Raw genomic sequence first — 12,719 nt, forward strand, 5'->3', positions numbered from 1 at the left:
AAACAGACTACCATTCACATTTATATTTCGTACACCATGCTTACCAAATATATATAATATTGTTTAGAATACATTATTTAGTCATATGTATTAATACATGATAATAAATTCTGTTATGCAACGGAAATTACAGCCAAAATAAAAAATAAAAATTTAGAAAAAGAGATCTACCTAAATTTTAAATGCATTAAATAATTATGATCTTATTAAAAGTATACATTATTATAAAACAGCTCCATGTGAATATGTACGTACCTAGATTAAATTAAGGTATTCTTATTAGATATAAGCGTTAATGTAAGTGGGTTAAACATGCTATATAATTAATTTATTGTTTTGTGCAAAACCATGGAAGAAAAATAGTATGAAAAAGGATAATAAACCAAAACCCAACTTATAATAAAAGCTACACATGCACCATATATAACGAAAATGCTAGCACATAATGTCAAACTTAAATTGATTCGTATCTCAGCTTGGTATCAAAATAGACTATTATCATCATCATCACTATATCGAGATCAATTTCAATAATTAGTTAGTAATCATTTTAATAAATGAATACATATAACAAAAATGAATATTAATAGTCCTATTATTTTTAGATACCCAAGTGATATCGACATAATTTACTGTTGATTGCAAATCTAGAATTAAATAGTATAAAACAATAACGTAATTTCAAAAATATCACTTGATATTTTTACCAACAGCCTGTGAACTGCATCAACGAAACTGTTTCTAGGGTCGAAGCAGTCGAGAGCCATTTTCATAGATTTCGTCTCGCAGTTTAAGGCTTAAAACGAGCATGTTTATTCGTCCACAGAGTTTGTTTTTACAAATGTATTAGGTTACTGTCAGCTTGATGTAAATTTGCAATCATCAGTACGAATTAATATCAATTTTCTTCTTCATTCTCACGAAAATGTCAACAATTAATAAAATAATTAGAAATGGCGTTTTTAAGATTAATAACAAAATAAATACTTATTTATTATTTATATTTATAAGAAAGCCCATTGCGTTTGATCCATGAATAATAACATATTCTGCGAAAATTTCATCCTATTTATTCCAGAGATTTTTATGTTCTTTTCACACAAACAGGCAGTTTTGGCCTTGTCACGATTTTATTTTGTATAAAGATAAAGATTATAGTACATGCCCAAATCAGTGGTTGTCTGGAATAGACAGTTTTTAATGATAAGTCCACCTAAAGTTATCTGTGTGATCACCTACTTGTAATTTTTATTTCTAAGCCATGTAATACAATGGAAGGAGCAATAATATCTATCTACAGTTCGAATAACCGCATTCACTTACATGTTATATTGTTGACATTTTCATCAGATTGCTTTGACAATATAGAAGGGTTACCTCGGGCGGATAGGAGAGTGGATAGCTGCTGAGTGAGAGTCTGCGGGCGGAGCGGACTGCGGGTGCGGACGCGCGTCGCATCGACACTGCGCGCTTTAAATCCGTCTTGATGGCCGTCGACAGCAGCTGTACCCGGGCCAAGCGGCAATGTATCCTTACCTTACCACACTAAACTTGCCCTCTCTCTTTCATTTATAAGCCATTGGCACTTTAATTCGTATTGTAACAACATTGGTACCACTACATTTTTTTAAATATCAGAGATAGAACAAGTTAGGTGTTTTATGTTGTACACTTGTTGTGCAATAGTTATTACAAAACGACTGGGTTAGTCACCTTAAGCTGCGACGGGATATTGGTACAGAAAGCGGCGTATATATCATCAATTTCGTATCCTTTAGGTATAAGGGGGGCATAAATGGGAAACATGCGATATACACCCGGGACAAACACAGGGACTGCTAATTCATTCTTTGGTCATGCTAATTAACCCAAACCCCTCCAACATGGACCACAATATCCAGTTTATGGTTTTCCAGATGATTTCATATCGATAATTGTTTAATATTATTAAAATCCCGTTGTAAGGGTTTCTATTAAACCTTTGAACTTTATGAATGAATCATGCTTTCCATAACCAGACTGACGACGACATGATCCAAAAAAATATATATAAATTCGACACATTTACCTAACACATGACTTAATTATATTGGTTGCCTAAAAATTACCAAATATTTAAATAATACAATGGATTCCATTATTAATATTACTTTAACTAACTAAATCAAAAGCGGCAACGAACGCAACTACAAGTCTCGTGGTAAAGCATACTCGAATGTGTTGGTATGATTCTTATAAAAATTGCTCGGTATGCATTTAGGCATGGAGTTGCGTATGTAGCCAGCTTTATCATGCGGCATTTAACGAAATTACGGTCAACTACAAAAATTAACATCTTATGTTGTGAAAAATGTATTTAGGAACAGACGGTACCTTTCCGAAGCCCATTTCTTTAGGCGCGTCTTCGTCGGAACTAGAGTCCTCATCCTTCAAAGGCACTTCGGTGTCATCGAACTCATCAAACATGTAGTAGTCACCGGAACGCACAGCTGTAGACACGATTTATAGTTATATTGGTGTATATATTATGTATAAGCGTAACCAGACTTTTATCAAAATATTTTATTATTATCTACAATACCTTATTCCAATTAAGAAAGCAGTTTATAGGTATCTGCTGGCTATTTATTTTTGTTTGATATAAAATATAAAGACGCTCTAGGATTTGTATTTTTAAAATTTTAAATAGCTGGCATATACTGCATTACCAAATAAATAAAACTATTATTCATTATATTAACATATAAAATCAGCATGATCGCATATAAAACCCCCTCAAAAGCATCTAAATGCAAATAGGTTAAGGATGGTAGCCGCATTACTACTTCACAAACTGTATTAAAATGAAATATTAAATTTTTATGTATATGTGAGTGACCGAATTACAAATCGACATCGACTGACAAATTTTAGTTATTGCTCATTATAGATAAATTTTAGTTTCCCTGATTGATACCCATTAGGTCATCAAGAATATATACATGAATTGAAATCGTTACTGTATATGCGGCATTTTTAAGAGGAATAAGATATTTTTATAACCACAGTATATAGTTTCATTAAATGTCTGAATTTACTAGTTACGCAAATACTTACGACTATACAATATAGTTATAATTAAAAGCTAAAGTGTTATGGTTATTATTGGTGTTAATATATTAATATAAATTCTTACAATCCCATGTAACATGCGACATAAATAAAAATCAAGCACAATGAATACATTATTATAACAAAAATGAAGTGAAATGGCTTGTTGAATTTTAAGCAGAGATCTGTTTTGCTGTTTTTCACCTTTTATTATCAATACTGTAATTATAAATAAGAAAACTACCAGTTATTTAGTAGGATTTTAAAGAAACAGAATACTAATAAATTTAGGTAAATACACATTGTTTACTTAATACCCAATAAAGCGGTACATATAAGTATAACTTTCATATCCAACATAGATTATAGAACAAAATATTTTTTAAAGGATTCATTGTATCTTTTGCAATAGAAGAATATATAAAAAAAATAAACCACATTTTTTATAGTTAGATTGTGCTTAATTCAATAATAAAAACGTGCGAAAAGTGATGGAGGACATCGAAAACAATTGCAAATGTTATATTTAATAACTATTGTGACTAATTAATAAATTCATTTTATAAATGCAAAATTATAAAGATCTAAAAAATATTAATAGTATTTGTAATTACGATACATTCCGAAACATAAAATTTGTATGTTGTTTAAAATGATTTGTGCACATAAAAATGAAACGTAAACGCAAACCATGTAAAAGATGCAACGTTCTCAACAGCAGAAATAGTCGTGCAAAGTCTAAAGCGTGTGCAGAGGCGTAATCTGTCTTTTATCTTACAAGATATTATACATTTTATTTACATTTACAGACCGAACCATATTGTAAAAAATAACCAATTATATACGACGTAGTCAAGACAGTCCCCGCCGCAATGCTGCCTAAATACGAGTACCATAACCAAAGCAGAAAAATGTTAATAAGGCACAAGAATACTGCAGACAGATTCGTTTGATAACATTACCCTTCTGGTGGCTGGCGGGCTGCTTATACGGTGGTCTGTCTCGCGCTACAAAGAAAGGCACAGCTCAACACCACAGGTAACAAACCGGTTTAGCGATTGGATAGATTAATAGCTACTGTTATTAGCATTAAATTCGCAATCCAATATCCCATTGGAAAGTTATCGGAAGGTTATTGTTAAAGCGTATCACTGTTATACTCATTACTGACAGTCGCGTACATAGATCTCGATATTAGCTCCATCCTTTTCTATCTTGTTGTATCTTTTTTTATTAGAAACAGATAAAGCCTTTAGTTACAATCACAATTATTTAGCTATTGGTCATCAATTTCGTGCATAACGTTCCTCGCGAGTAGAAGCTATCTCTGTTCTTTCGTACAGGCGGGCGTTGGTTCTCTCTCTCTTTCCCGATACAGTACACTCCCGGCAAGCTCTCCGCAAAGCCGGAATCCTCTAAAACTTTTAAACGCTATGCACGAATTTGAGACACTATTCAAAGTCTTTAAACGAATTTGGAATATTTGTTTCTTCTTTAAGGCGACTATCATGAAACAATGACAAGACGAAACAATGATAAGAGTAAGAAACACCTCCCATACCAGCCCAGGTTACAAATCGAATGTACCTTCATGTCTCCTCGTGAATACCCGATGCCTAATTGGACTTGATTCAGTTCCTAATTGAGTAAAAAACATTTAAAAGTCACACATAGGAATGTAAAAAAAAAATGCTTTACAATATTTACATAGTGTATTTGCAATGCTATATTCCTCATGATGGAAGGACATAAGTATATATATTTATATAAACCATATATTTAGATATGCCTTTTATATTAGGTAGAACCTTATATAAAAGTTTAGTCATCCGCATTTAGTTTAGAATTCATTTCTGTATGTCGACTTCATTTTGCGTCAAATATCCTACTTAAGAACATAAAATATTCTCTAAAGCTCTTTTAAACTAATTATCTATTTTAACTAACTTTTAACCTATTTTAATTATCTAGGTTAACTAATTATCGTACGAATGATCATTTGTTAACTTTACAAAACAACAAATATTCAATACCAAAAGTTGCAAGAATGTATTGTTCTTGTACCGATCGACAAACTCAAATATAGAGCATATCTTAATACACAGTAATCATTCACACATAGCGTCTACGACGAACATGATTTGGCGCCCGATATCAATCCAATATACCCGGCCTTATAAAAAATTAACTCGGTCAGCTATATCAATCAAGAGATCAACCCAACAAATCAGTTCTCAAATGCTCAATTCAATAATACTCTTGGATACTTAAGTGAACAGTGAGTCCTAATGATTATGTGAGGAAAGATCTCATGATCTAAACCCGATAGATGGGCTAATCCATCGGGCGACAAATCGTGTCTTTTGTAGATACTTAAATACTAAGGTTCGAAAAGTGCTTCTGTCGGAGTAATTACAGGTATGATGGGAATGTGGCTCCACGCGGCTCGACATGGAAACAATGGAGGGTCGGCTCATAACGGTGGGGCTCGCAACCGTGTGACGACGTCTTATAGGCGGCGGGGAGAACACAGGGTACGATTCCTCTGGACTTTGTGCCCGAGGGAGGAGTTCAGAGGATGGCGGCGATTCGAAGGATATCCTTCGAGGTTCTAGGTACGCATCAAGGGAGACGGTCATCAGGGCAGACGAGGGCGAGGGTGGTCCTCCCTGAGAACTTGGAGGTGGTAGAACTGGAGTTGGTTGCGGGGGAGGACTATGCACGGGAGAGGGAGGAGCGGAAGCTTCGGATATTGGGGTGTGGAAGCCGCGTGGTGAGGCTGCGCTGTCGGGCGTGTGGAACCCTCGAGAAGCCTCCGAGTCACCGTGCACTAGCGGTACCTTCTCCGATCGCTGAGTCTCTTCCTCCTCTTCTAGTTCAAGTATGCGTTACGAAATATCCAATAATAAGTAACAGGTTGTCTTTATTTATCAAACTTAATTTTTATTTTTATTAATTATATCTGTCCCATATTATCTCACATAATCCTGAGCTAAACTTATATAAGTGGGTATGTAGGAATACCTATGCAATTCTTTTTCACAAATGACTTACTTAAATATCTATAATGGTATACAGTTTTATTCACAATTCAAATTATCGAAACATTTCAAAACGAGACAGGATCTATATTTATCAAATTCATAATCATAATTTCGTGCCAAAAATTTGAAGATAATAAATAATTTTCATATTTTATTGAATTGTCAATACAATACAATAATCTAAATTATTAAATAAATGTTTAATTCTAATTTACATAAAGAAGTTTTACCTGTGTCATGCTGATGAGGTTCTTTAGTCATGGCCCCCTGTATCTTTTTTTGATTCGCCTTTATCCTTTCCATTTTGACTTTTATCTTTTCCAATATCTTTACTTCCTGTTCCTCTTGCACCAGCATTTGTTTTTGCCGTAACTCTTCCATCAATTCAGCACCTCTATAAAATTGTATTATACACCATATAAGTTATGTTTGAAATTAAAATCACCGATCAAAACTAAGCATGAACGGTAACACAAATCACAAGTAATACAGTTCCAACAATTCAGAAAATCTATTACAAATTTAATAGGGTAATATTGTTTGTCTAATGGCAGAAAAACAAAGCATTCAAAGCAATAAAACCAATACTTCATATAGCTCTACATCTTAGTGTTTTTTAGAATCACAAGACACAGTATTTAGAGTACCCAGTATATTCAACTTACTGTTTATATTAAACCTCAGCAGGCAAAGTTGCAAGGCATTACAGTCCTTGCGTCGGAGGGATGACGAGAGGTAATGTGGGATTCTTACCACAACAAAAAATCACATGGTATATCTACGAGCGCCATTGCCGGAGTCACGAAGTCGCATTAGCATGACTACCGCGGCTCGGGTGGCGTTAGCCCGCCCTGTTGATGGTGTAGATGATGGGTGACCTATTCCATCCTACTAAATTGTGGAAGCGTGTGGGTACACGCTCGCACTGAAGGCCCATCTTTATATAAAGTAAAGCATAACATAACAACACACCTGGATGCTAGTACAGTGGTGGCTTTGCTCTCATCTATGACTCTGTAGAAGTAGTAGCTGTGGAATAGCCGTCGCTGTAGTATGAGGAAAGCAAAGCAGACGCCGTCCCACGCGAGCCCGATGTCTTCTTGCGGAACCGAACATGTCGCTTCCTACATAACAATTACATTTGTTTCAGATGGCAATATTACAGAATGCGTCTTTGCTCTTCATCCATAGCGAGTTTATACAAAGATGATGATGATGAAAGAAAAAATATCGAGAATGGTATTACTATTAAAATACGAGTACGAGTTTACAATACACATATTCAAATTACTAAAAATGTTCCTACGATATGTCTATTGTTTTGTACACAAAATAAAGAACACAATAAACAGTACACTCATACTATTCTTTATTACTATATATTTGAATTCAAGATAGTATTAATTTAAAATGGAACACATGTTATAGATTTATACATTACATATGCAAATTAACCAGAGCCTAAAATCATTAATGCTACTGATGTTTTTTTTTTCTATTCTTTATGTCTGTTAATATCAATATAATATTAATACCATGGTAGTAATATAAAAAAAATAATATAAAGTGCAACAGTTCGTGCAATATTCGTGTACGATACAAATACAGATACCCATGTGAACATGCTAAGCTATATTACCCATGCAATATGATCTTAAATTATTCTGAAACAATGTATCTGTATCTGTTCGATGTTATTTTAATTATATTCGAATACCATGAAATAAATAATAATCAATTGATATATATATATATATATATATATATATATTAATTATATACGTGTGAATATTAATATCAATAAAATATATGCAGATTCAACTTTTAAATGATCACAACCACTAAGACATCCAAAAGTTGGTTTATTCTTATTCAAAATATAGTTACATGATTTATACATATTCAATATCAAGTAACCGTTTCACTTCACCACAATATAAAAAATACATACATAATGATTGAAACTATTTTCCAATTAGAAAATGTAAAATAATAGTCAAAATTATTTCGTATACGACATAATATGCAATGAAAGAATAATAATAGCAAATCAGAACAATAAAATATTATAATTGTAAAACTCAGAGATAAATAATACTTCATTATATATTATTATTAGACGTTTGTATATCATTATGTATCTGTATGTATATAAAATTAAATGAAATAACCAAAAGTGCTGTGAATATAGATGATTCATGTCACACACCCCATATAATATACCATATTAACACATTAAATAGCAGTTACCAATTGCCGTATTGTGTACGTAGCAAAGCTTGTGTTATTGGTTAATAAGAAGGGTAAATAGTTACACACATGACGAGACGTCTAATAAGCGGCCACACCATTAAATTTCTATTACTTACTACCTTATTGTAATCCATCTTGAGGAACCTAGCTATATTGCCACCAGCAAATTTGTCGACGCATCCTATACCGAGTAGTTGCACGAGCCAGCATGCATGATTTTGCATTACTGTGCTAAAGATGCAACCCGGGATCTGCAGTAATGTTTTGACCACTACCACTGACACGTTGTACCGTAGTAACCATGACCACCTGGATAAAAGTTAACTTGTGAGCTATGAAGCAGCACGATTCAGAAATACGACAATTATTGATGTTTGTTACATAATTTGAAACACGAAATTACTACAATAAGTGTATTAAGTTTTAACTATTGGCAATTTTGGTTAAGGAAAACTGACAAGCATCTCAATATCCCTTTAGCACAACACTTTATTTATTCTATTCATAGTTTCAGTGTGTTAAGGTTAAATTGTATAAATATACTTCGTCTCAATATACAGACGAGAGCACCGATGTAGTCGCAAATATTTTATGGCGTCTAATGTCATATATAAACAAATTAATCATTATAGAAACATAGATAATAAAAAATATACAAATTAGTTTCAAACAAGATTACTTACCATTGTAAAATAGCTTCTTTGGGTCTCAAATAGAAGTCTGTCCCTTGCCAAAGGAAAATGAATGAACCTATAAGGTAGCCCATTGAGAACAGGTTCACCCGATTAGTGCCCGTCATAAACATAATGGCGAGCGTTACCCACAGCATGCCGAGGAAGACCATACGCTTCAACACATCCAACCAAGTGCTGCAAATTAGAAATAAATTCGTCAATTTACAAAATTTGGACACAACGACATGTCCTAACTTTACACCTAGATCATTTACAAGGTCTGCAGAGAGTAATATATAGTAGTAGAAATAATCTTTAATCAAATATATTTAATATAAATACTTTTGAATAGTCAGTTCATCAGTTTTGACGGCCTCGGTGGTCTAGCGGTTTAGCACACCGCCTTACTTCCGATGGTCGCGGGTTCGATTCCTCGCACGGCACAGTCATTTGTATTCCTGAGTACGATTGTATGTATTTCTATGTATAATATGTATATATTTACGAAAAAAAATGTATCTATGTATTTAGTATCAGTATCTAGTATCCATAACACAAGCTTTAGCTAGCTTAATTTGGGTTTAGATGGCGCTGTGTAAATTGTCCTGAGATTATTATTATTATTATACCTCTTCCCATAAATATACAATGGTTTCGGATCTATCTGATAATATAGATACCGAAAGTTGATAATACATTATTAAATAACATTTACCTAACGTTGCTAAGAAAATCTGGCACGGGATTAACAAAGTTGGGTGTCTCCCAATCTTTGCCTATATTCTCGCTATTGGATCCACCAGGATATGATTCACCCTGGTTCTTTTCTATTTGGAACACCCGTAACTGCCGCGTGGCGAACAGCAGCAGGAAGTAATCGAAAACCAGTTTCATTGCGTGCGGCGGCTCGGCAGCGTATGGGAGAAATAGCCATGTCCGAATGTGTTTCATTTGCTGTAGAAATAAAAAATTGGGTAAAAAATTGTTGATGACTGCCAAACAGTTACAATTTAATACTAATTACGTTCAAATAGGTAAAATACATAAATCAGGAAATCCTTCATTATTTTGCGTCCGTACTGTTTGTTATTCCAATTACATAAAAAAAATACAATTAAAAATTATCAATATTCAATTAATTTAATTGATATAAATGGGTGGGTAACCTGGCCGTCCCCACTCCACGGGTAGTCGATGCAGAACTGCGGCAGGAAACCGACGGCGAGCAGGTACTGTGCGGGTACTAGCACCGTGACGCACACGCAGAAGGCGGGCCACAGACGGGCCTGACGAGCGCGGCGCAGCGACACGAGCGCGAGTAGCCAGCCTGCGTACACCACTGCGTATACGTCCATTCGGGAACCGATCACGCCCATCAGGCACATCAGGGTTATCTGTAACATTTTTAATGACCCATTATAGACTAACATACATACGAAACAGTGATAAAATTACAAGTTATAATTACAAATGTCACTGTGTTATAGTCACTGTGAGAAGACTTAAAATTTCATTAAATTTGAATGAAAAGTACATTAAAAATATCAAGATTATATGCATTTAAAAATGCTGTAGAATTGACTCACGTCCGTAAGTAAGTAATAAAATATAACCTTTAAACTGCATACAATCTTACCTCGACACCGAACTTATAGAAACCATAGTTTATTAAATATTTAATGCAGTAAATCATATCTAAATCAGCTTCTTTTCGAGACACTTCTGGAAACATAAGCTTGTCTTTATCTTTCGGTAACAGACCGAGTTCACTGTAATAAAATAAATATTCGAGTTATATTAGGAAATAATATTAGAAACATTAAGGTTTAGTAACAAAAACTTTGTATACAAACCGTTTCGACTGTTGTCTATATGTGACGAGTGAATAGAAAGTAAACACCGCTATGAGGCCGATATATCCTTTAAGTAATACAACCAGAGGACGAGTATGTCTAGCCTTTAAGAAGCCAACCCACTCCGCGTTGTTATACGTTATATTTTTAATAGTGTCGTTCTCAGTCACCTAAAACATAAACATAATATTGTACTATACTAAATACTATGCATAATGAAATGTAAGAATGCGTGATTATAATTTTATGGATGTGACGACCATCGTGTACAGGCCTAATAAGTAATACTACGGGTTGACTCATAGACCATATTTAGTATTCCGACCGAAATAAAAACACGCACATATGCGTACCCACGTGCGTGTGCACAAATACTGAAAAGCTTACCGTAGTGCAATTGACGTTGAAATAATCATGTTTGATGTACTCGATCTGGTACACCATTTTCGCCATAAGATAGATGCTGATGAGAGTTGATATAAGCAGCACGCAAAACCGTTGTTTCCTTGCGCTTAGCCAAAGTGCTGGGCAGATTATCAGCATTATTGGCACGTGCATAGCACATACCTGGTGATCACAAAACGCAACTATTAATATAGTTCACATTTAGTATATGAATTGAACAGTAGGAAAAATTGAAAATTTGATTTCCTTAAGTGGCTAAAATGTCATACTTGATTCAATGGTTTGATTTAATTTGAATTGAATTGGTGAGACGCTTTTTACGACGACTTTTTATTATATATCTCTGTAAATAATCCAAGAAACAAAGTAGCAGTTATATATATATATCTCTGTAGCATGACATTAAGTACATAATACGTAAAAAATAGACAAACATTGAATACGCTGAGAAGCATGAGCGCTAAGAATATGATCTTGACTAGGTGTATGTCGAGGTAGATAAATAGTCTGTCGGCGAATGCGTGTAGCAGAAGTCGCGCGTCCGCATAGTGCGCGGTGATCCACCGTCGCCAACCTGATCGGTCCTCACCATCACCGGCAGTCCTGTCTGACACAGCATACGAACGAGACGCTTTCCTAAACAAGGTACAGGTGAAATATTAGTTTTACATATTGTAAACGCTGTTCCAAAAGAACTTACAAAATAGGTAAACAAAAAGATATAAAAAGATGTTATGTCTAGTGAATCCGACGGTTGATCATACCTATGCAATGACCGTCTAGCGGCAGTATTTATTGAAGACACATCCATAGATTGTTCAGCTTCTGTGATGCTCCTGTCATCACCCTCCGCCGACCGAGCCTGCTCTTCTTCAAGAGGTAGTTGAGGTAGCTAAAAAAAATTCAAATACAATAGCAATATTTTATACAAATTGTAACAGATTTAATGCAAAATCCTGAACATTGTTTCTTTAGAATGAAATAATGGATCGATAGAAGCTTGTTTTAATACACTTATAAGTCATATTTAGATAAATACTTTTATATAATGACTATCGATTATCGTATATATGGAAAATAATGAAAAAAATCTTTAAACATTTGAAATGAACACAATTCTACATGAACATAGACTAAGTAGACCAAGTATTATTAGTTTTTTTTAAAGTAAAAAAGTATTAATTGTCTCATACCATAGTACGTTAATTTGCAAATAAATAAAACTCACATCATCTTTCATAGTAGAAGCACCGGCTTGACTAGGCCTACTAGATTCAACATCTTTGGCTATACTGTTTGTTCTGTAACAATACAAATTATAGATTACATAGACTTTTTATTTCAATATAAAAGTTTAAGCAATTTTATTCCCATATCAATATGAATATCAAATGCAGTGT

At 34.0% G+C, this 12,719-nt stretch overlaps 1 protein-coding gene across 1 annotated transcript in view; it reads right to left on the reverse strand.

Annotated features, from left to right (window-relative positions):
* LOC131853650 (piezo-type mechanosensitive ion channel component-like) overlaps positions 1 to 12,719 on the reverse strand; it is a gene marked incomplete at its 5' end in the record, with an annotated part of 45,317 nt that overhangs the window by 20,826 nt on the left and 11,772 nt on the right. The window contains 16 exons of the mRNA XM_059204624.1: positions 1,378 to 1,503; positions 2,374 to 2,489; positions 4,053 to 4,097; positions 4,678 to 4,728; positions 6,365 to 6,528; positions 7,107 to 7,258; positions 8,507 to 8,696; positions 9,071 to 9,256; positions 9,777 to 10,015; positions 10,228 to 10,455; positions 10,698 to 10,830; positions 10,915 to 11,084; positions 11,302 to 11,481; positions 11,754 to 11,955; positions 12,084 to 12,211; positions 12,548 to 12,620. Coding sequence (XP_059060607.1) covers positions 1,378 to 1,503; positions 2,374 to 2,489; positions 4,053 to 4,097; positions 4,678 to 4,728; positions 6,365 to 6,528; positions 7,107 to 7,258; positions 8,507 to 8,696; positions 9,071 to 9,256; positions 9,777 to 10,015; positions 10,228 to 10,455; positions 10,698 to 10,830; positions 10,915 to 11,084; positions 11,302 to 11,481; positions 11,754 to 11,955; positions 12,084 to 12,211; positions 12,548 to 12,620 — 2,383 coding nt within the window. The remainder of the gene's footprint in view (positions 1 to 1,377; positions 1,504 to 2,373; positions 2,490 to 4,052; positions 4,098 to 4,677; positions 4,729 to 6,364; positions 6,529 to 7,106; positions 7,259 to 8,506; positions 8,697 to 9,070; positions 9,257 to 9,776; positions 10,016 to 10,227; positions 10,456 to 10,697; positions 10,831 to 10,914; positions 11,085 to 11,301; positions 11,482 to 11,753; positions 11,956 to 12,083; positions 12,212 to 12,547; positions 12,621 to 12,719) is intronic.

This window comes from Achroia grisella, unplaced genomic scaffold (genome assembly GCF_030625045.1).
Source record: "Achroia grisella isolate CSIRO2021 unplaced genomic scaffold, CSIRO_AGI_Agris_v1 utg903, whole genome shotgun sequence".
Taxonomy (NCBI): domain Eukaryota; kingdom Metazoa; phylum Arthropoda; class Insecta; order Lepidoptera; family Pyralidae; genus Achroia; species Achroia grisella.